The sequence below is a fragment of the Festucalex cinctus genome, chromosome 18, assembly GCF_051991245.1.
Source record: "Festucalex cinctus isolate MCC-2025b chromosome 18, RoL_Fcin_1.0, whole genome shotgun sequence".
NCBI lineage: Eukaryota > Metazoa > Chordata > Actinopteri > Syngnathiformes > Syngnathidae > Festucalex > Festucalex cinctus.
This window is the reverse complement of record NC_135428.1, coordinates 7976905-8000466: the sequence shown is the minus strand read 5'-3', so window position 1 is coordinate 8000466 and position 23562 is coordinate 7976905. Positions and strand designations below refer to the sequence as shown.

Genomic DNA, 23562 nt, shown 5'->3' with positions numbered 1-23562 from the left:
TATATACTGTAGCGTAATCTGAGTCAGTACAAGAGTTAAGCGCTTTTATTTTGAAATTCGTTGTTGTAGATTTCCGGCTGCTTTCTGTTTTCTTTTAGTCGACTTTCCATATTTCGGTCAGACTGGCACGTTTAAGCCGGTGCCAGTCAAGGTTCGGGGCGGCTTCAGGACACGGGAGGTGCGCCGTGGAACGCGATGTACGTTTATGGGGGCGAAAGAAGCAGAGTAGCCCTTTTTTTCTTCTTCTTCTTTTGTACTCGACATTTGTGGGAAAGATTTCACCTAAAAATGACAGCCTGCATGTGCTATATAATATATAGTACCGGTAATTGTAATGTGATTTTTGGATGGAGGGTTTAACCATGCTTGCATTTGTGCTTAAATTTACAAGATACATATTTGTATAATGACTACAAGCACTATTGAAAATGGATGGATGGAATTAATGTTGATTCTACACTGGTCCCCATTGTGGAATATTATTCAAGGTTTAGGCAACAAAGCAAAGCCCGCAACCATTTTCACTGAAGCCATAATTTATTTACATAAACACAATGAATTTCCCCTTCAAAAATGATCAGCACAGTCCACTTCATTTGGGTTGTGTCAAGTGTATCTACTGCATTTGGCAAAAAAAGGACTCAAAGTCTATAAAAAGAAGGTCATGCTATTGCTATTCAAGAAAATACATATTTCACCGCTTTAATCCGCATATGGAATGTTGCTTTTCCTCCTTTTTGTTTGTGGACCAACCAAAATGCACCCACGTACATTTACAGTATATACAAGCCAATGATGACAAATTGAAATGATCTGAATTTCAAACTCGGTTATTTTATTTCTGCAAGGGTCGAATGTAATATAATGTTAAAAATCAATGCACACATAATCAAAATATATGCTGTGATTAAATGTGATTATTGTTTTCTGGCTGGTGTTTTGGCCCCGGGGTCATCTTCATCACGGCCTGATTTAGAAATGCAATAATCGCTTGGTGAGGAGATCGTCACATCACTGTAAAAAATAGGACTTGTACTTTTTGGGGGGCTAAAACAGCAGATATCATCACTTTTGGTGAATATGTCTTCCTCATGTCTCTTTTTTTTCCAGCTAAAAAACTCGGGACGCTAACTAGCAAACTGTCAGGCTTCCTGTTCTGTCTCCCTCTGTTGGTCATTGTTATTTTTTATGTGTGTTTCTCTGAGGGTTCTGACCGTGAAGACAAATTCATTTTTTACCTACTTAGCCAATAATTCTGATGTCATTCAGTCTTTTTGCACATCAATCAGTCCCGTTTCAATGATGTAGCAGATTGATGGCTGAATTTTCAATGAAATGATCTAACGTGAGGAACGTTCACTATACCTGAAACCAGATATGCGATGAGTTTGTGCAGCATTACTACAAATGAAGGTTACACACCCGTAAAGCTGTTTTGTATCAGTCCCTCCCTCTAGCAGCACACATTTTAGACCTTAACAGGACATATTGTAATATTATGTCAAGTCTATTTGATAACGGCGCACACGCTGCTTCTCACAATCTCAACGGATTGTTTCAAAACAAACAAAAGCGTTAAGCACCAGTCTAGCCCATCTTCTTCTGCCGATCCAGAAACTTTTGTCTTCTGTCGGGAGGAATCTCATCTAAACCGATGCCGTGATTGCGTCCCCTGTGAGAGGAAACGCACAGTGAAAAATGGATCGGATCACCAAACTCATATTTGATACCAACATATCAAAATGGTCATCTTAACGAACTCACTGAAATTGTGCGTTTGCATTTAAAGCACTTTATGATGCCGCAATGTTGCTTACCCTTGAAGGTCTGGCGGAATTGGCAGAGGTTTCTTGAAATCTTCCCTTCCCACCAACCAGTACGTGTTCTCAACACCTTTACCCTATTGAACAATAAAAAAAATAAAATAAATCACAACCTAACCTGCGTGCCATGTATTTTTTGTTTGTTTGTTTCTGCAAGCATTCAGTGAGTTTTATCCCGTTTACCTTTAATTCCGTCATGCCTCTGACTTGAATTTTGTATCCCAGCTTCAAGCTGTTAAGGACGTCTACTGTGGTCTGGTTGACGTGTATTCTGTAAGCTACACAGCACACACACAAAAAACCCCGCAGTTGATACTCATGTAGGCGAAAAACCGAAATCCGCACTATAAAAAATGTGGAGTAATATTTCCTTGAGAATCCCCCATAAAGTTTGTTTCACTTAGAAATTCGATGTAAATTTTACAAGGAGAATTTAATTAGAATTTATGAGTGAAACTTTACAAGGGTTTTCACGTAACTGTCACACCCAATTTTTTCCAGAGTACATTTGAAATGTGAGATCTGTTTTCATCCACTAGAAGTCACAAAACTACAAATGTATTTCTTTGCTCAAAAATGTTTTTAACTCGTTCCCCGCCAGCCCAGTTAAAATGTCTTGTGACGTCTAAAGCCGTCAATGGCACTGAATGAGTTAACTCCCTCTGCTCTAAAGATGAACACCCCTGAAGAGATCCAAGATCCAAACCACCACCTCATTTTGTGCGGTCCACTAAAGCAGGTGATAGTTTCTTGCCAAATGGATTTGTTTCATTTTGGTAGAAAATGTCAATTGAAATTGCAATTTTTCATCACTGTAACCGATTCTTTCTGGACAGTTCTATTAAAAATCTAGCTCTCGAAAAATACAATTAAGAAAAATAAAAAAGGAAAATTAATAAGTAAATTGCCTGTTTTGGATAAAACAATTAAAAAGTAATTTGTAACTTTGGAAGATGCAACCCCTCCACCTAATTCCTTGACAGCAATACATACTTTCAGGGCTTTGGCCCCATCTTGTGGCACCATTACAAAAACAGCACAAAAAAAAAAACAGTTGAACTTGCAAATGGGCTTTATGATTGTGTCACTTTAACACTGGAAAGGGGCAATTCCAATTCCATCTTTTTCTACATGAAAACATTTTTTCGAACTGTAAAAATTGGAAGTTGACCAACGATCTTGTGGTCCATCTGAGAAGTTCCACTGAAAGCTAATTCCAACCCAACATGATGACCGGATTATCTTTGTGCATGTTTCAATTCACCTCCTTGAAGATGCCTTTTGCAAATTCATTCCTGGAACATGAAACCGGGTCGCTAGTGCATACCAGTTTATTTACAGTAAAACTTTGAATTGACCTCTAATTCTGTTTACAGTCTTAAGAGATTAAGAAAGGACTCGGCACTTAAAGCCCCGTTTAGCCTCAAGCTGCATGCACACACCTGCCCTCAGCCACATGTTAGTCTTGGGGGGGGGGGATACAAACTTTCTTTTCGTCTGAATTCATTGAGCACGTGATGATGAGACACTCACGCAACCCGGTGGACTCCATTCGAGATGCTGTGTTGACTGTGTCTCCGAAGAGGCAGTAGCGAGGCATCGTGAGGCCCACAACTCCTGCCACCACTGGGCCTGAAAGCGAACACGCCCAAGGTTATTATAGTTCACAATAAGTAACAAAATAACTCATGGTGAGGGGGGGAAAAAATGCAATAAAATAAAAATGAAGACGAAGTGAAACTATATTTTGTGTTATGTTTCTAAAAATAACTATAATAAATTATAATTTTAGCAAAAAATGTCCTTCTTTTTTTATTTTTATTTAATTCATATCATACCTGAGCTTTTGGGGTTCATTTTAAAAGTCTTTATTTTCTACTGCATTTGTACAGAAGAAGGAAGGGCAAACAGTCACTTGCAAACTATAGTTTATTTTATTACACACTGACTATTACTCCATATATTTAAAAAATAAAATAAAAAAATAAAAAACTAAAACTAATACTAAAATAATAAATTAAAAATAAATAAAATAATAAAACTAAACTAAAACAAATCATTTTTTTAACATAATAATAACTAATACACAACCAACCCATTTCCAATTCATTTCGGATCAAAATGTGCTTTTAAAAAAATGAAAGCTTTACTCTATCACTGGTTGAATAGCATTGACTTGTGGTGGATGCTGTGCGTTAATTGGATGACAGCACCCTAAGTGGATAGTGCTTCACTATTCTCGGAATATGTTCCAGACGAGGATCAAGGAGGTAAAAATACCTCCTTTCCTTAGCAGCTTGTGCTACCACATGCGTACCGAACTGCAAAAAAAATGAATTTCACATTTTTTGTATTTTATTTCCCATCCATGTACCACAATACAGGCAACAGTTGAATGTTCTCAACATAACTATACTGTATGTTTTGAAACATTATTGTAAGATTACCAAATTCTACTTTATTCCGATTCATTTCCTAGAGTTTAAGAAAATTATGAAGTGGTTCAATGCCAACAGACTGTCTATAAATAGTAAAAGCAGATTTATGATTTTTAGTTGTAGAAATATAGATGTAGAAGTAACTGACTGTGCAAGGTATAGCAATAGAAAAGACTAATGAAATAAAGTTTGTAGGTATTATCATTGATGAACACTTAACATGCAAATCACATATAGAATATGTCAAATCGAAGGTAACACAAACTGTAGCTGTTTTACACAAGGCTAAAGATTGATTGAACAAGAATGCCTTGTTATTGTTATATAATTCATTGATCGTTCCATACCTGGTGTGCTGGCAAAACCTACACCGATTCCATCTTTCTTTTACAAAAACGTGCAATTCTTGTCGTTTGCAGTTGTGGATACAGAGACCACACTAATCCATTATTGATACAACTAAAAACTTTCAAATTTAATGAAGTGATGGAGTTTAACCATCTTAAAATAATGTTTAATGCCCATCATGAAATTTTACCAGTTAATATACAAATTAACTTAAAATAGGGAAAGTGAGTATAAATTAAGAAGAACAATCCCCCCCCCCCCCCCCCCAAAAAAAACCCCAAAACAAAATATAGAACAAAACAAAAAGAACGAAGTATTTTCAACTCAAGGTGTATTTTTACTTCTGTCCCTTTTCATATCTCTTTTTTAAATGAATGAAATATTTTAAAAAAAATGAATTGAATTTTCATGGCTGATTTTGAGCCTGCCATTGCTCACCGGAGTGCAAGCCGATCCGGATCCTAACTCTTAATTCCGGCATGTGTCTCATCTTGAAGGTGCCGATGCAGTGGAGGATGTCAAGAGACATGTTGGCCATCTCAGCCGCATGACGGTTGCCATTCCTATTGGGGACTCCGGAGGCCACCATGTACGCATCTCCAATAGTTTCCACCTAAAGACCCCCAAAATGGAAAAAAACAAACATGAAATGTGTCTTCAGGGAAGACAACTCGGTCCGCACTCACCTTGTACACGTCATGCAGGCCGATGATGGCGTCAAAGAGCGTGTAGAGGTCGTTGAGCAGGTCGACCACCTCGATGGGCTCGCTGAGAGCTGAGATGGTGGTAAAGCCTACGATGTCGCTAAAGTAGAGCGTGGCCTCGTTGAAGTGCTCAGGTTTCACCGGCTTGCCTGTCTTCAGCGCCTGGGCCACAGACCTGGGGGAAGAAACGCAGGGAACAGCATTGTCATCACATAGTATAGTAAACAGATGTAGCATGAACAGAACTCGTGACTGAGGATTCAGAATCACCCCAGAATTAGCAACATTTTCGCTAGGTATGTTTATCACCTCTTTTTCATTTTGAATTGATTGTATATTCAAGAACAAATGAAACTTTCGTGTTTGCAGCACTTAGGAATAAGTCATGCTAACAATGTCTGGAAAGAAAGAAAGAAAGAAAGAAAGAAAGAAAGAAAGAAAGAAAGAAAGAAAGAAAGAAAGAGAAAGAAACGTAGCAGTTGTGGCTACAGCGCTAATACCAGTAGCCTACTGCTAGCTTAGTACTGCTAGCGCTGCTATTTTGTTGAATTTTAAAGTGAGGTTACATTGCTACCTTGCTCGCAGTTTTAGCATCGGAAACTTTTAAGGATTAGTCACCTGTGTAGCCATGCTACCTCTCCAAATTTGAACATTTTAGTTCAAGAAACTGTGGAACTGATTCTGTATGAGACAGTGCCTGTTTTTTGTTTTATCTGTGTACACCACTGATTTTTATTTTATTTATTTATCTGTGTACACTACTGATTAAACATATTTGATATGTATAGCAATTTTACAGTAAAATTAGCCTTTTATAGGATAGTAATCAAAAGAAATAGACTCTTTGATACAACATGAATCAAATTGTCACGGGTGTGAACCGGTATACACTCTGTTATATTAGCTATAAATTAACTTTACAGTGATAAACATTTTATTTTGATTTTTTGGCCAGTATTTTTGATTTTATATCATCATGTGTGGATTCTCGTCAAAATTTAATGTCAACCTTCTTAGATTTAAAGGGAAGTCAAGTATAAAAATAAAAATAAAATAAAAATAAAATCTTCACAATATGTTCTGTGTCCCCACTTGTCTAAACACAGCATTCTGATTAATATTATGTTTGTGGAATATGAATTAAGCAGAAAAATACACCTATTTTTGTTTTTATCTATGTCATGTTACATGTTTGTTTGTGCTGCTGCTTGCTGTCGACAGACATCACAGTGCCAAGGCAAAATGGCCGCCCCCTGAAATGGATATAAGCGGGTGTATTTTTCTGTTTATTCCACAAACACAATATTGATCAGAATACCGACTAGTGTGGGTGTATAGAACATATTGTAAAGAACATTTCAGACTTGACTTCCCCTTAAAAAGACATCCAGGTTGACAAAACAATAGACATTATAAAACAAACAAAAACAAAAAACAAAAAAACATGCCGTTTTCTCTGTTTGTTGCTTGCTCCATTCTAAGCCTAACTGGATTGGCTGATTGTACGTAAAATGTGATTCAAAAGTGCTTCTCCCACATGTGATGTTGGCATAACTCACTTGGGCAACATCTGAGCCACCAGTTGGTCCGTCTTTTGTCTCTCCACCTCCAACTCTTCCGTCCTCTCCCGGATCAGATCCTCCAAGTTGGAGGAGTACTGCTCCAACATGCGCAACATTGAGTCGATGATATTGGTCTTCTTGCCTTTGGTGATGCTTTTAAACTGTCAAGACAAAAATGGACACAGAGTGTCACCCGGGTACAGTGAACATGCCCCACTAGATGTGCCTTTTGTGTATTTTCACCTGTTTGAAAACATCATGAAATGTGGGCCTCTTGTCCGGTTCTTCGCTCCAGGCCTGCTTCATGACCTGGATGACGTCCAGGGGGGCCTCATCGACTGAAATGGTGGGCCGACACAAAGGAGGGGGCTCTTTGACCTTGCTGATAATCTCTGCCAAAACACACAGATAACACTGTTTAAAAACAATAACATGGAGACGCACATGCAGATTGAATGTCTTGCTTTTATCGTGAATGCGTTCTAGTGATGAAAATAAAATATTGTTTTGCTTTCCAGCCACAGTTGTAATGCTTATTTGCCTCCTTTAACTGATGTGTGATGACAAGATTAAAAACAGGCAGTGAACATTAGTGGGCTACATTCCAGACATTTTCATCTAAAGGTATTATGATAACATTTAACATTGCACTTGACTGACATCGTGTATCAACTCACCTTTCGGTGGCATGTCCAACATACAAAAAGGTGCAGAGCGGGAAATCACTTCCTGTGCAATGATGGAAAAACTGTAGACGTCTCCTGGAAACGTCCCCCTTCTCCTCAGAGAATGGTTGCGTAGCAGCTCGGGAGCAGTCCAGAACAGATCTTTTTGATTGAGATGATAAAACAAAGACGATAAAAGTTATGTATGGTAGAGAAAATGAAATGGAAGACCCGATATGAACTCACCCTCTGGCTTTTCGTCCTCCAAGCTGATGCTTTGGGCGCTGAGAAGTTCATTGAAGCCATAATCAGTCACCTTCAGCACAAAACGTCCGTCCACGACACAGTTTCGGGATTTGAGGCGCCCATGAACGATTCCTCGATTGTGCAGGTACTTCATTCCCTGTTGAGACGTGACGAGTGAGCTCCACTATACACACACACAAGAGTGTGTTTTTGTTTCTCCTCTACCCTGATAAGATCCATCAGCAGGGACGACTTGAACATCCAGTCCAGCCGTACGTCCTCATTGATGAGCAGGTCCTCCAAGCTGCCTCTGGAGCAGTGTTCCGTCACCACTCCGAAAATACCAGAGTCGTAGAATAGTCCCAGGAACAGGTTGAGATTCTCATGCCTCATGTCTCTGAGCTGCGAGAATTAGCCACACAATTGGAACGGAACGCATAGCAGGACTTCGTTTTCATTCTTTCAAACACTGACCTTGATGAAGACTGACTCAGTGCTGCTATTGACGCTTGATACAGCTCCAGGTGGGCCTTTCTTCAACCAAACCCAATCGCCCTGAGATTTACAGGAAACAACAGAAAAAATAAACTAAAACATTAAATAATAATAATAATAATAATAATAATAATAATAATAATAATAATAATAATAATAATAATAAATAGATAAATTAACCAAAAAAATTAAGGGAAAAAAAAAGAAAAAAGAAATATCCATATTTTTTCCAACTCACCTCAAATACAGCAACATTGGAGCTATCTGGTGTAGAGGCCAAATAGCTGCGACCGGACACTGAGTGGTGAGGCGTTTTCATATCCAGCTGACTTCTCATGATGCTTTCATCATTCAGCTTCTGCTCTCAACAACACATCACAACAAATAAGCAAATTACGTGAACAAAAGTATGCGTACATCCTCCAGTTTATCAATGGGAAAATTCTAGACTTGAGGCCATCAGCATTTGACAGCTTACATATTGCAGTTTTTCTGTGCATGTCATTGATGGCGAAGTGTAGCACAATTTACACTATCCATAGCAAGTTTCAGGTTTTCAAAGCCTTTAAGCAGAAGGTTATGATGCTCAACAACCTGAAGTCGGCACAGGTAAAGCTTTATCAGCCAGCTGCTGAGTTTCAGTGCAGCCATACGGATAGACTTCCATGGGATTAGTGCGGATGCCTGCTCGAGAAGTTCAGTGGTTTCATCAGTGACGGTATATCAAATCATCAACTCAGACTTTATTTATATAGCACCTAGCCGAAATTTAGCGCACGTTGAAGCCTTGTGACAGCTATAAAGCTTCTCAAACTGGCGCTGAACTAAAATTCTTGCTCGGTGGCAATTTTGCAACACTGCTCCAATGTCAATTGGTGAGCTCGTGTCTGACCAGAGGTGGAGAATACAAGCGCAGATAGTAAAAACCCTCCAACAGTTCGGCTTTAGTCACAGGTGCTTCGAAACAAGCTCGTTATCTGCCATTTGAGTAGAAGCATCTGTTGCTAAAGCTAATCTTTGGCAAAGCTTGTTTTTTTTTTTTTACTTTCTGGACCTGAATTTACTACCTCTGCACTTGCCTTAATCATAAATCTGCTTACATAAAACAGTTTTACTAAAATTGTTTTGTGAAGTTAACATTTAGAATGAGAAATGAAGAATAGCTCCTTGTTCACTACACAGTTTGGAAGTCAGCTAACTGAGTTCAATTGCAAAAACCACGCCAGACACATCAGAGTGAGACAAACTAACAACAATGGATGAGAAAAGTTCTCTTGGAGTTTCTCTTTGCTGTGACACGAGAAGATTGGAGTCCAACAATTTAGCATCCTAAGCTAAGACACATTACAGAAATTCTACCCGAGTATCCTCAAAACCTAAAAATAAAAGCGCAAGAGGGGCACAAGTCCCCAAAAGCCAGCAAAATCCCACAAGAACTGACCCTTTTACTGATTTGAGTGTTAATGAAGACCAGGTCATCCAGAGTCAGGAGTACTTTGGTGGATCCACCGCTGTTTCCAAAAGTGAAGCCCACTCTGCCGCTCCTCCTGGATGAAAAATACAAAACGGGCAAATTACAGTGTATCACCACACAAGCATCGGATAAATAGGAGTTTTCCGCTACGTACTTGAAATGAATGAAGACGTTTATGGCACCAGCAAGCATCATCGCAAAGAGAAGGAAAAAGAAGATAGTCGAGTAATCCATTCCTATAGGAGGACAAGAGGTTCACTACGGCGGACTTCAAGTTTCTTGTGACGACCCTGCAGCGCCACTCACCTCCACTGCAGGCAAAATAAGGACTAAACCAACAACTGGAGTCCGTGTAGGGGGTACTGCCAGCGAAATGGATCGAGCGGCCGAGATATTTCAACCCTCCGATCCTGCCGTCCGTGTGCGCAGCCTCCAGAACGTGAGTGGAGTACAGCGAGTTTCCCATCCCGCTGTAGTCCAGCACCACGTAGCGAGCCTGCATGCCTTCGCCGTCCCTACCCGCCCTCAAGTGCTGATTGAAGCCCTCAAATTCGAAGCCGCCCTCGCTGGCGCCGAGGATCTCACCCGTCACCCACCGGCCGCTGTTGGCACGGGCCTGCTCAGTTGCCATGGCTATGTAATACATCATGTTGTAGATGGAGCCGAAGAATGGAGAAACCTAGAAAGGCAGACAGATGGCGATTATGTGCGAACGTTTGCTACTTTTTGCTAGCAATTTTTTTTTTTACATTTTTGGGGACATTTTATGGTAATTTTCCGCCTGAAAGTCATGTATAATCTGAGCAGATGTTCTCACATGCGCTGCCGCGGTGCTGCTGCGGATTTCGTAGCTGTCCTGAGCATCTTTGAAGGCCTGGTAAAAATTGCGGTCTCCGGAGTCCATGGTGATGGTGAGGACTCCGTCGTAGGCTTTCCTCAGATTGGTGTCATTGCCCAGGTTGTAGTAGAAAGCATCGTTGTACGGAAGCGAGTAGAGCAGCGTGTCGTAGGGGATAAAAATGTAGCCGCGGTCGATCATTCGCATGGCTAAAGCGGAAATCAAAAGTTCGTACTGGGATTGGCCGCCGATCAGGACAGAAGGCATGCACATAATGATCACTGTGAAGAGAAAACCAGATCGTTAGCATGTTATCAAGATTCAGGTTTTTGTTGTCAAGAGACGGTTAAAATTTTTAATCGTATTTAATCAAATGACTTCAATAGTTAACACAAAATTAATCACAAATTTTATAACTGTTCCAAATGTACGACAAAATACCTTTCATATCCTTGTTAACATTAAGTGGAAAAAATGTTAAACTAATCGAAATATGGCTTCATCTTCATTGATACAGCAATGTCATAATCATTCATAAAATTGAGTTAAAAGTAAAAAGATGTAGTGTACTGTAAAAAAAAACTAAACAAAAGACAAAAAAAGTGTGATATTGATTTGTGTTGAGGTCATTTTTCTGCCACTAGATGGCATAATTGCATTTGTAAGATGACAGCTCTGTGCATTTTTCTTTTCATATTAAGAGCTATCAAATCTTTAAAATGCAGTAACTTGTGAAATTCTGCACATTTTAAAATTGTTAAAGACAACTTGACCTCAGTCTCCACAAATATATTAATTATTATTCCATTTATTACTGCTAAATTTTGACGTGGACATGTCTACTGCATTGCGATTGGAATTCCCCCAGTACAGGCTTTCCGAGGGGGGCGGGGGGTGGATCCGTTAAAGGAACTTTAACTAATTCACTTGCAGTCATTTTTAACTGAAACAACCCCCTTCACTATATATGTAAGTTTCATCATTATTCACAAATCTGTTTAGAACTGTGGGGAAATAAACTCGTTTTCAACATAGCTCTAGTTGATCTCTTATACTCTGCTGACATTTGCTGGCCGTTTTTGTAACTGCTACCATTGACTTCACCCGTTCTCTGCAGTTCAGAGGCTGCATCGAAGCCTTCTGTATGCTCTAGCATAAAACCCCCCCCATAAAAACGTATAAATACGTTTTGTGACACTTAAAACATTTAAAATAGAACGTATTAATACGTTCTTTGGCGCAAATGAGTTAAATTAACTCGAAATTAACCCTCATTTTGACATTCGAAGTTGTAAAGCACCGCAGCTCACCTCTAACCCGATCTGTTTCCCGAACTTTTGTCAAGGCCTTCCTCGGCCCGTCCTTGCCCGCCTCCATGGTGACGACGGGGTTGACGGGCAGGCCCAAAGCCCTCAGAGATGAGGCCAGCTCATACCCAGTGGCCTCCCAGATGTCACTCTCCTCCGAGATGATCGCCACGTGGGCCCAGCGGAAGAAGCGCAGCACCGTGAAAAGGACACGCGAGGACAACGGCTGTGGGCGGAGGAACGTGGGATACATCCTTCCTTCCCCCATGTTTGGTTTCAGGCAACTCCAGGAGAGAATTCCGACATCCCACTCTTTAGCGTATAACGCGGCCGAAGAGCAGTACCCCGGGTTGGCCGGGCCCAGGAATGCCGAGCCGTATCCTTCCAGCTCAGCGAAACGAGCCATGGCACGGGATGACTTGCAGTCCTCGTTGATCAGCGTGTAGTCGTACCAGTAGCCTTTGTTGAGGTGGGGGTCCTTGTTGATGCGTGCAGTGGCCAGGCGGGCCGCCGTGTCCGGCAGGGCTTTGGAGTAAAAGGGGTCGCAAGTCCAGGGTCCGACCAGAGCCACCTTGAATGTGGTCGCCCAGGCTTGACATGGTAGGAATGAGATTAGGAGTAAGGGCATGAGGAGCCGACTTGCCCAGCAGGTCTGAAAACGCTGCGCCGGGGACAATGGCAACTGCGGTTTTAACAACGACGATGATGTGGACGAGGAAAGGAAGACACGATGAGCTACGTCACTGTTTGTCCACGTGTGTCTTTTCCACCTCGGTTTGAAGGAGTCGTGCTGCCATCGAGGGTGATAGGACAGGTTGTGCAGGAAGCGAGGGTCTCTGTGATTTGCCATTCCCTCGCGCAGTTTCGATGATGTCCACTCAGGGAGATGGTGAGCGTGGTTTGGAGGTGTGACAGTGGGTGGTGGGAACCTCTTCCCTTGGCACTCAGCAGTTCTTCAGTCCTAAGATGGACGAACGTCCACGACACTCCGAGCCATCACTGCCTCCAGGTGACAGGAAAATATGTGGAGAGAATTAAAGATATGTATTGTTGTATTGATTTGGACACCCATGAGCTACAGCAAATAAATAACAAAAAAACTGTCTGGAGCCGCTAAACATTTGAACATTGTGGTGGACGAAACAGTTTCTTAGTTTATTTTAATGAACTGAGGAGCTAATTAGAGCTGCACCATCACAGAAAAAAATATGCAGCATATTAATTTTGGAGATTAATTTTCTTCCACCTTTCATCGTTTTGCGCATTTTTTCCTTTCTGTCAAATTTCTGAAATTTTTGGCAATTGTTTGGACGCGTGGTAATTTTCTGCCTCTCTTCTTCCTTTTTTTTTTGGACATTTACTGGTTATTTTTTGACATTTTTGGCAATTCTATGGACATTTTATGATAAATTTCTGAATTTCTTCTTTTGATTTTGGACATATCTTTTTAAACGTCTTTTTTGCCTCTTTTAAAATAAAAATTCTGACTTTTTTGACAACTTTGTGTACATTTGATGGTAATTTTCAGGATTTCTTCTTTTGTTTTTGGACATTTTATAGTTTTTGAAAGTTTTCTTTTCTGCTTTTTTTTTTTAATTAAATTCTCTGACTTTGTTTTTTTTGGGCTATTTCATGGACATTTTATGGTCACTTTTTTTGACATTTTTAGGTCAGTTTTAAAACTTCATCTGCCTTTAATCTGACAACTTAATGGATACTTGACTCATTGAACAATTTTCAGCAGTGAAAAGTTAATATTTTGGCCAGAATGAATTTGATAACGTCATTATTTTTCATGTACAATTAATACCTTTAAAAAGTCATTTTTCTCCTTGCTGTCGACTGATGATGACATCACCTGTGCTGAGGACGTAGGTAATGACCAATCATGGTTTACCTGTTTTCTGGGTTTGATCAGTAAACTGAGCCATGATTGGTTGTTACCTACTTCCTCAGCACAGGTGATGTCATCATCAGTCGACAGCAAGTAGAAATATTACTTTTTAAATGTACTAATTGTATGTGATAAATAATGAAGTTACCACATAAATTGTAGACAAAATATTGACTTTTTACTGATGAAAATGACTCCATGAGTTAAGTATCGCTTTAAAATTTTGGACTGAAATTTTTTGAATATTTAACTTTTTTTTCTTTTTTTTTGTCTAAATCAATAATTCATTTGAAGAATATTTTTAATTAAAAATCTAAATAAATTTGCAAAAAAATTTTTTTTTATTAATTTCTACTTTTTTTTTTTTTTTTAGAGCCACAGGAGAAGTACTAAAGAGCCACACGTGGCTCCACAGCCGCGGGTTGCAGACCCCTGGTCTAGAGGAGCAACTGAAACAGTGAACAGTTGGGCGCTTACATTCCTCAAAAGTTATGAAAGAAGATCAAATTAAGTTCACCTGTGAAGGTTGTCGTGCTTATTAGGTTGACCCTAAAATTTCACACAAAAGCCCCATTTTTTGTGAGTAGTGTTTATAAAATGTACAGGAAAATCAAATATTCAATGGTGTTATTGGAAATAACATTGAAAAGTTCAAATCCTTTGTCAAATTATAAAATCATTGCAAAATTTAAACTCCATAAACCAATGAGAAATGGCATATTCCAGCCCCACCCACTAGGGGTCAAGCAAATTTTTGTCATAGGCCACATTGCAGTTACAGTTAAACCATAATGTTTAATCACCTCTTCATATTATTACATATGGTAACTAGTTTTGAAGAAGTAAACAATAGTTTGCTCAACTGTTGTTCCAGTAATAGTAGAATAAGAAAATGCTTGCAATACATCAACTTTTTTTTGTTGATTTAAGTACAAATTTTAGCAAGTATCAAGTTGACATAGTTAATTTGCATTCGCAAAATGATGTGACGTGCCAGATATGGCCGTGAGCTTGACACCTGAATAGCATTTCACGTAGCATTTTTGGGAGAGGGGGGGGGGGATTACAGCATTTTAACTACTCTGTATTAAATATAAAACACATGCACATGGACACACTCCGGTCACTTAGTTTGTGATGATCTTTATGTTATTCAGAATGAGGGTTGAGTTGAGGGCTGCACATCTGCATCTCAATTGTTGAGAGTTTTGTGCAGATCACAACCATGAGATCTGAATTACTCGCATGTGCTTAGCAAGCCTATTAGCGCTGCTGCGGCTATGCGGGTAAATCTGGCCTTAATTGTCCGTTTGCTCCTGCATCGCTTTTTCCATCCAAATAATCTAAACCACTTTAAAATTTCCACAACCTTCCTGAAAATGGGCTCTTAAATTGCATTGTCTGGAAAATTTTTATGCATTATATACACGGTTGTTGTAAACTGATGTGACTTAAACTTAATTTGGTCAATCCAAGGTCAACTGAACCTGATTCTTATATGAAAAGTTGAAAAATGTTCCCAGTCATTGTGATAATGGACAACTCAAAAACATACCTGGATTGGTTGTCTTTTAAAGAGGATCCATATCTATGTTGCATACCATCCAAATTCCAGCTTGTTTCCAGTTATGGTGACAAATGTCATTCAAGAGAAAAACAAAGAAACCACAAAAAAAATCTTTCAAGTTTAAGTTCCACAGTCACATCTCCACATCTTCATTTGTTAAATCTCCCGTCGCTTGTTGCTCTCCCAGCCTGGGACTGGGACCCGCCCCAAACCTCAGATCATGCATGAGACCAAGAGCAAGTTAAAAAAAAATATATATATACATTTATAAAATAAAAAAGGACAGGGGGAACTGCTGGGATAAAATAACAGGTAAAAGAAAATGGAAAAGAGCGGGGAGGACATTCGAGCTGTGACTTCTCAGCCTTCTTTATCTCTTAATCCATACTAGTGTGAGGAGAGTGAGTGCGGGGGAGGGCTCAAGGAGATGAGGGGAAAGTCGGGATGCACACGGGGCATGCACGGGGTTCCCACAACGACCGGGACAGTGACATTGTCATCATAGTTGAACACCACATTGATACACTGTTGAATTACATTCAGTATCATATTATCATTGAATTTTCTATCTTGCTTGTCCTCAGTCGGGTCAAAGGTGAACAGGATCTTAACACAGCTGACAATGAACCTATCATCATATTACCGCTATTAAGCATGGGGAGAAGATACAAACCTCAGCTGTATTGCGGATGTGTTAAATGCTAGCCTACTATGCACATTTTAGAGTATATTGTGGGGTTGTAATAGTTTTGGATTTTTCATTCTAATTTTATTTCATTTTGACATTTATTTTTTAAAATCAGTCAGTTTTAATTAAATTTCTAGAGTAGGTTTGTTAGCTTTGAATAGTTTAGATTTGTTTTATGCTTTGTTTTATTTTTGGTTTAAGGATTAGTTTTAGTTGTGCAAGATAAAAAAAAAAAAAGAAGCTTTCTAGTGTATAAATAAGTGAACTACAATTCTCAAACGACCTTTGACCTTCATCTGTATGGACGTACAGCAACATCAAAATAAATGCATTTCAAATGAACCACAAAAGCTCGTGTATCCGATATTATAGGGGAAGTCAACCCAACATTTTGACAATACGTAATATGTTATATGCAGCCCCAAGAGCTGCTCTATGTAACAATTTGCCCAAAAAATATCTTTAGACTGGATTCTGGTTTGAATTTCCCACCCTTTGTCTGCGGATGTGACATCATGTGTGCATTGTGTACTTGAAGAAGGGAGTGTGCAGTTTCAATTTTCGGCCACAGGTGGCAGTAGCAATTCGAAATTCAATTTTCTGCGTTCTTTTTTTTTCTTTCTTTCTTTCTTTTTTTAAATTATTTTTTTCTGCATTCAGCAGTTTTGATATTGTATTTGTGTAATATGAGCCATGATTAGTCGTTACCCCAGCCTTGAGAAACTGTGATGTCATTTTCAGTTGACAGCAAGTGGCAAAATGTCCGCCCCTGAAATGGATAAAAAATAAATGAATTAAAAAAACAGTGGATTTTCCTGCTTAATTCACATTCCACAAACACAATATTATTCAGAATGCCATTTTTAGACTAGTGGGGGTGTATACAACATATAGTATGAAAATAAATAAATAAAATAAAATCTTTGGTTTGACGTTCCCTTTAATTGACAAAGACGAAAACAAAGGTTATTCTAGCTATTTTTAGTTAGTTATAGTTAGTTTCATTTTTTTAATTACATTTTATTTAATTAAAAAAGTTTTTTTTTTCAGTTTAGTTATTTTGTTAGTTTTTGTTAACTATAGTAACCTCCTACACACAAATCGGATTCAAACCCCCAACCTCAGAATTTGTCACTTTGACCAAAAATGTATCCCTAAATTGCAATCTTAAGAAAGGCGTTTGTGGCAATGCCGCATCTGAGCATCTTCTACATTTCAGTGCCACCACAGGCTCAAGTGCCGTATGATCTGGAGGTGATGGCTGAAAATAACCTGCCCTGCGGTAAGCTACTCCTCGTCTGCATGTGACTCTGGAAATGAACCCCCCATGGGGGGAAACTCCCCATTTTGTGAAGATCCCTAAAGTCAGCATACGACACATTCAAAATTGGCTCCATCGTGGAACTTGCCATCTATGGCTCCGCCTCCACATGAAAGTGCGATGATGTGTTTGTCCTGACTCGCACATGATAGCTGCCTCGCTGCAGTAATCAGATTAGTCAGGGGAGGCTGTTCTAAACTCATCTTGCAGCCCGCAAGCCTCTTAGTGACATGGCTAACGGCACTGACGGAGAGCCCGGGCCAAGTAAAGTCGGCCACGCTCAGCAAAGGAGCAGCTTGCGCCAAAGATGAGGCGGCAGCAATGGCAGCGTTCAGCACTTCTGAACTTGACATAACCTCTGAACTTTGGCAGAAATTGTCGCCCTCCAACAAATCGTATTTCTGTTTCCTGCATGTGCGTAGACTTAGGCTACTTTGTCATACAGTGTCAAATTTCTAAGAATATCTCTCCAGGAATTCTTTATTCTACGAAGAAGCTTCTTGCCACCAAGAATTAATCCAACCCTGGAGGAGCCAAAGAGTGGCTTAGACATTTGCCTTCACATTGACCTCACTTAATTGCTCAAGTCAATTAACATGGGCACCACAAAGGTAGCACCATGCATGTCTTCCCAGGACAACTACAAAATGGCTGCGCATGTCCTTGTTTCTTTTATGTGAATGTCCCTGTATGTATCTTGTTTCATTTAATTTTTTTTTTTAATCAATGGCTTTGTATAGAGTTGCATATATATGCATGAATGTTTTTTTAATACACTCAAACTCAGTAATCTGAAAGCAGGAATATTGAGGATTAAATCTGAGTTTATTAGAAGATAAATTGTGTACTGTAGATGATATCAACATTCACAACCTAGCATGCACAGCTATAACATGACCGTTCATCTAGACACAGGTCAGTGCCAGTGTATTGTCTTGTTATGTTTTTCAACTTAATGCTTTCCGTTTGCCATTTGACTTGAGACAAACCTAAACTAAACTTTTAATAATCGATAGTACGACAAACGTCTCACCCCAGTCATCGTCAGTCCAGGCTGTCAAAATTCAGGGCTAGCTGTGGCTCCCTCTAGTGGCTGACAGGGCTGTACTGTACTTTAGGCCTTTTCTGAGAAACGCTTTTGCAGCATCCAAGCAAATAAAAATAATAATAATAATAATAATAAAAAACGTCACCGCGAACATGCCCCCCCCCCCCTAAACACTTTAAAAACCTGTATAATACCGATAAACTTGATAGGAGCCATTTGTCTCTCAATTTTTATTTATTTATTTATTTATTTATTTATGCTTTGACTGGATTTGAGTAAATAATGAAAATAGAGACAATTTCTTCAATAAAGAGTCTACAAGCTAACAGTTGACGTTTACTGTCAAACTAAACTTAAAGACAATTCCACTTTGTGTATTTAATACAACCACATAACTTTGCTTTCGATAAGTCCGTTTAGCTTAAAGCTAACAAACGATGCAAAACGGCGTTTGTCCTAATGAAGTGCTGCCATGTTATAACACTGCTGATGTGAACTTACATGTTGTAGCAACAGGTGGACAGATAATACAACAAGGCTCCTTTTTAAAATGCGAATTAAAAACAAAAAAAAAAGTCTAAAGCATATTAAAAATATGGAAGAACTCCAATGGAAAAGCATGTTAGCAAAACTGAACGTCTCCTCCTGTTGAATATAGAGATGGAGCATACATTACAGATTATTGACCAGAAACAAGCTAACATGCTAACAGAAAATCCCTAAAAGTCCCTAAATGGTCTCTTCCGGGAAGACAGACTAAACATCTAAGCTTATTCAGAAAAGCTTTTTCTCAACTTTTTTGGGCACCCATAACAAACATTATCAAGCTAACATTTAATCAGGAGCATTGTTAGCTTATCAATGTACGAACGTTGCTCCATATGAATGGGGAGGACTGTTTCTGCTGATGTGAACTCGGCAGATTGCAACTCTGGCACATTTGTATCACACATTCACAACATTGCGTTGTAAAATATTGTTTTTAACACGCAGTATTGGAATTAGTATTGTGTCGTCTGCCTGTCTGATAAGCGCTAAAGGAAATGGTCGGACGTACGTATTGTTAATGAGGCAAAACGAAACGTCTTCTCCAATCTGCTGTGATTAGATTGCCGCTGTGGATTCTACTGGACGTGAACCTCCACGGCTTAATTTGATGATGTCATTGTGATGTAGGCACGGTTATCTCTTACATGGGCTTTTTCACAACAAATGTTCAGCATGGTGATTAAAAAATGAAGTTGCATCATGGGAAGGAGAGATTGAATAATGTATTTTGGCTAGCTCTTTTGAATCTATTTTGTGCATTTGTGTTTAGTTATTTGTAAATATTATATGAATCCATACATTTATTCGAATATTTTTTTTCCTGATGTGATTTCTTACATATTAAAATACATGTGATGTAATGACACACACAGTAAGAGGTGGAGCAACAAGGGAGGAGCACAGGTTATCATGGAACATAAGTACTTGTTCCCTCTCATATGGACTTAGAGTTTGTGCAAAAATGTCTTTGACTGACGCCCTGGTCATCATTGGTGGATTCACATTCGTGTTCTACTCGCTAAAAGCGGCCTGGAAATGCTACTTCGGATTCAGAGAGTTTATTTTATCAGAGTTTTGGCAAGTGGATTTGAGGACTTACGGGCAATGGGCAGGTAAAGTTCAAATTTGTTTACATTTTTGTTTGTAAAATTGAAACTTTGGGTAGGTGAGTGTCAGTACTGTACTCTGTTTGTCTTTCTTTTCTTGTAAGATTATAAAAATATATCAAATTAGACAATGGAGTACTCATTTTTTACTATAAAATCATCAATTTAAAAAAAAATATTTCTATAAAAAGTCGGAAAACATCTGTCTCAATTTCTCTTGCAGTTGTCACGGGAGCAACATCTGGCATCGGTAAAGCATACGCCATGGAGGTGAGGCTTTGAAAATCCTGCAAAATTCTTCATGAAAAGAAAAAAAAACAACAACAGCGGTGGTTTGTATTTGATTCCATTATGTGTGTGCGCGTTCTTGCCTGCAGCTGGCTCAAAGAGGCTTGGATATCATTTTAGTAAGCAGATGTGACGAGAAGCTTCGACAGGTGGCCAAAGAGATCGGTGAGCAACAAACAGCAACAATTAGCATGCTCATGACATACTTCAAATATTATTCTGAAAAACATCAAATGTGTAAAATATGTAAAAACAATATTTTTTGTCTTTTCAGAGATTCAGCATGGTCGAAAGACGCACACCGTCCGAGTGGACTTCACACACGGCCATAATATTTACCCTTTTATAGCCAAGCAACTACAAGGTCTGGAGATTGGAATTCTGGGTAAGTGGGGAGTGCATGTAGCAACCTAGCATGTCATAATTTCCTGAAAATGCCATGAAAATGTGTAAAAAAAAATAAATAAAATAAAATAAAATAAAAAATCAGCATTTAATTTGCTCAAATATGTAATAAAAGCCAATAATGTAATAATTTCACCAAAAATGCAATTAATAAAAATCCAGACTGATATAAAATACAATATTGGAGATTTATTACATTTTCAGGTAAGCCTTTTTTTTTCTCTCAAAACTGATCATGTAAAACTTCACTGATAACGTTATAATTCTACATTTTGCATTTTTGAGAATCCAAAATTGTTAAATACATCCACAGCAAAAATTATGAGTGTCAAAAATGTTTAATATTTCAGAGATGATTTAAATCCAGTGTTTTTCTTTTCTTTCTTTCTTTTTTTAATAACACTGTCTGATTTAACTAGAGGTCAACATTGGAGTTACTTAACAGAGCTGATTTCTTTAGTATTAAACCAACCCTGCAGACAGTTAAACAGAGTAAGCTCCGCCCACTTGAGTAGAACTGTTAATGCAAAGACTTCTGGGATACAATACAATATATCGCTGGGGTCGAAATCCCGTAGCTCCAAATTAGCGGCCATTTTGGACAAAACATTAGGTACACCCTGGATTCTTCCCCCTGCGCCAACCATGCCGGGCGGCCATCTTATTATAGTCAATAATGAACGGTAAATAAATATGCTTGTTAATATCTGTTACAGTGAACAACGTGGCAATGTCCTACTCTGACGATTTTGCCTCATTCCTGGAAATTCCTGATGCTGAAAAGGTTTGTTTTTAAACTCTTTTATTACATATAGATCATCGTCTCTCAGTTGTTGTTGTTGACACGAAGTTTCTCTGTTTGTTGTTCCCAGAAAATCACAGAGATTCTCGACTGTAACACACTGTCTGTTGCTCAAGTAAGATCATGTGACGACAAAACGAGTCATGTTGGGGTTATCTGCACTTTACAATTGGTCTCGTTTGTTTTTTCTTCCCTCAGACGACAAGATTAGTTCTGCCCGGCATGCTTGAAAGGTACGCTAATGACGATGATGGCACGTGTTGAATAGAATTTATTGCGGGTTTACGAATCGTTTCATGGTTGCTTCTCACGTCCGCTGCAGAAGGACGGGATTGATCATCAATATTTCCTCGCAAGTGGGAATCCATCCGCAGCCTCTGCTGGCCCTTTACTCTGCCACCAAGGTACACGCCTGCGAGTGTGGTGTCAACTTTTATATTTGTGTGTTTGTTTCGCTCTTTCCAACGCATCTGTGGTTTGTTTTTATTGCAGGCGTTTGTCATGTATTTCAGTCAGTGTCTGCATGCTGAGTACAAGGCGGAGGGGATTGCGGTCCAGGTAAGCAAAGTAAATCACATTCACTTGTACTGTTTATAAGCACAACTTTTGTCTAAATAAACTTAAAAACTTCAAAAACGGAGGCAAAATATTGTCGGAAAGATGTTCCTCAACTCACTTCAACAATAGTTCCTTGCCAAAAATATGCCACAAGATGGCGTCAAAGAACTACTTATGTCTGAATTATGCGCTTAAACTCACTTCAACATGTGGTAACTCTTTAGCTACAAGACAAGATGAAGCGCTTCAGCTAAGTTTAACATAGTTCCTTGATATCAAGATGGCAAAAGATGGAAGACAAAACACTACTTTCGTCCAAAAGGTGCCCCACAACTCACTTTAGTATAGTTCCTTGGCACCAATACGACACACAAAATAGCGGAAAAGAACTACTTTTGTCTAAATGAAGCTCTTCAACTTAGTTCAACATAGTTGCTTGACACCAAAATGTCGAAAGATGAAAGGCAAAACTGTTTTTGTCTGAAAGATGCTCCTCAACTCATTTCAGCCTAGTTTCTTGGCACCAATATGACACAAGATGGTGTCAAAGAACTACTTTTGTCTAAATGAAGCTCTTCAAATCACTTCAACATATTTCTTGGCACCAAGATACCACAAAACGGCAGCAATGCATTACGTTTGTCTCAATGACGCTCTTCAACTTATTTAAACATATTTCCTTGGCACCAATATGACACAAAATGGCAGCAAATAACTACTTTTATCTTAATTCAGCTCTTCAACTCACTTCATTATAATTTCTTGGCAGCAAAACTTAACAAGACAGCGGCAATTCACAACTTTTGTCTAAACACACATCAACACAACACAAATGCTTGCCACCAATATACAACAAGATGGTGTCAAAGAACTACTTTTGTCTAAATTAAGCTGTTCAACAATTATAATTCCTTTACACCTTGGCATGGGTGAATCCGTTAGTTGAAAAGATGCAGGACGACAACTATTATTTAGCTCCCAATAAGAACACTTTGTATATTTTATGATATTGAACCTCATCCCCCTCTTTTCAGTGCGTCGTGCCCTTCCTGGTTTCCACCAACATGAACAAAATGAAAAGCAGCGGCTGCGTGAAGAGCGCCGCCGCTTTCGCCCGAGAGGCTTTGAACACCGTGGGTTACTCCAACTACACCAGCGGCTGCCTGTTACATGCACTGCAGGTCAGCATCCGTTTCATCACGAACGCACAATATAATGACCACTGCAAAAACATTCATGATTGGGTTTGTCATCCCGGTGCAGAGCTTTGCTATTGGCCTACTCATGCCCGACTGTCTGCGTATGTCCTCGTTCCTGGTGGCCAAGATGCTCGACACAGCACATCAGAGAAAAGTCCAAAGGGGAATGTGCAAGGGGGTTCATACAGATTCATAAAGGAATACACATTGCACTCTTCACTGCACTTTATAATAGAT

General features: G+C 39.1%; 2 protein-coding genes across 3 annotated transcripts; one reads left to right on the top strand and one right to left on the bottom strand.

Moving 5' to 3' along the window:
* Positions 1-541: 541 nt before the first annotated feature.
* gucy2d (guanylate cyclase 2D, retinal) lies at positions 542-15789 on the bottom strand. Of its 2 annotated transcripts, none has more exons than XM_077505189.1 (19): positions 15350-15789; positions 11904-12903; positions 10573-10874; positions 10062-10434; positions 9910-9991; positions 9723-9828; positions 8520-8639; positions 8261-8341; positions 8012-8188; positions 7787-7943; positions 7553-7702; positions 7119-7267; positions 6873-7036; positions 5296-5488; positions 5048-5222; positions 3357-3455; positions 2007-2101; positions 1818-1900; positions 542-1672 (listed from the first exon to the last, which is right to left on the bottom strand). In XM_077505189.1, the coding sequence occupies exons 2-19, from the start codon at positions 12748-12750 to the stop codon at positions 1588-1590; spliced, it is 3438 nt and encodes a 1145-aa protein (XP_077361315.1). In that variant the 5' UTR covers positions 12751-12903; positions 15350-15789; the 3' UTR covers positions 542-1587. The 2 variants fall into 2 exon arrangements, with proteins under 2 accessions (XP_077361315.1, XP_077361314.1); XM_077505188.1 differs by having other exon boundaries at positions 11904-12899.
* Positions 15790-19907: 4118 nt separating this feature from the next.
* hsd20b2 (hydroxysteroid (20-beta) dehydrogenase 2) lies at positions 19908-23521 on the top strand. The gene is made up of 11 exons (XM_077505201.1): positions 19908-20079; positions 20297-20343; positions 20451-20526; positions 20636-20746; positions 21483-21550; positions 21639-21683; positions 21767-21801; positions 21891-21972; positions 22061-22126; positions 23161-23307; positions 23390-23521. The coding sequence occupies exons 1-11, from the start codon at positions 19929-19931 to the stop codon at positions 23519-23521; spliced, it is 960 nt and encodes a 319-aa protein (XP_077361327.1). The 5' UTR covers positions 19908-19928.
* The last annotated feature ends 41 nt before the right edge of the window (positions 23522-23562 follow it).

What these genes read in the sequence shown, in the direction of transcription:
- gucy2d (XM_077505189.1), bottom strand. Translation starts at nt 12,750, where the DNA reads ATGGCAAATCACAGAGACCCTCGCTTCCTGCACAACCTGTCCTATCAC. An exon ending in AACGTCTTCATTCATTTCAA is followed by an intron (nt 9,829 to 9,909) that starts GTACGTAGCGGA and finishes TTTTTCATCCAG; the next exon opens with GAGGAGCGGCAGAGTGGGCT. An exon ending in ACACTCAAATCAGTAAAAGG is followed by an intron (nt 8,640 to 9,722) that starts GTCAGTTCTTGT and finishes TGTTGAGAGCAG; the next exon opens with AAGCTGAATGATGAAAGCAT.
- hsd20b2 (XM_077505201.1), top strand. Translation starts at nt 19,929, where the DNA reads ATGTCTTTGACTGACGCCCTGGTCATCATTGGTGGATTCACATTCGTG. An exon ending in GTAAAGCATACGCCATGGAG is followed by an intron (nt 20,344 to 20,450) that starts GTGAGGCTTTGA and finishes TCTTGCCTGCAG; the next exon opens with CTGGCTCAAAGAGGCTTGGA. An exon ending in AAATTCCTGATGCTGAAAAG is followed by an intron (nt 21,551 to 21,638) that starts GTTTGTTTTTAA and finishes TGTTGTTCCCAG; the next exon opens with AAAATCACAGAGATTCTCGA.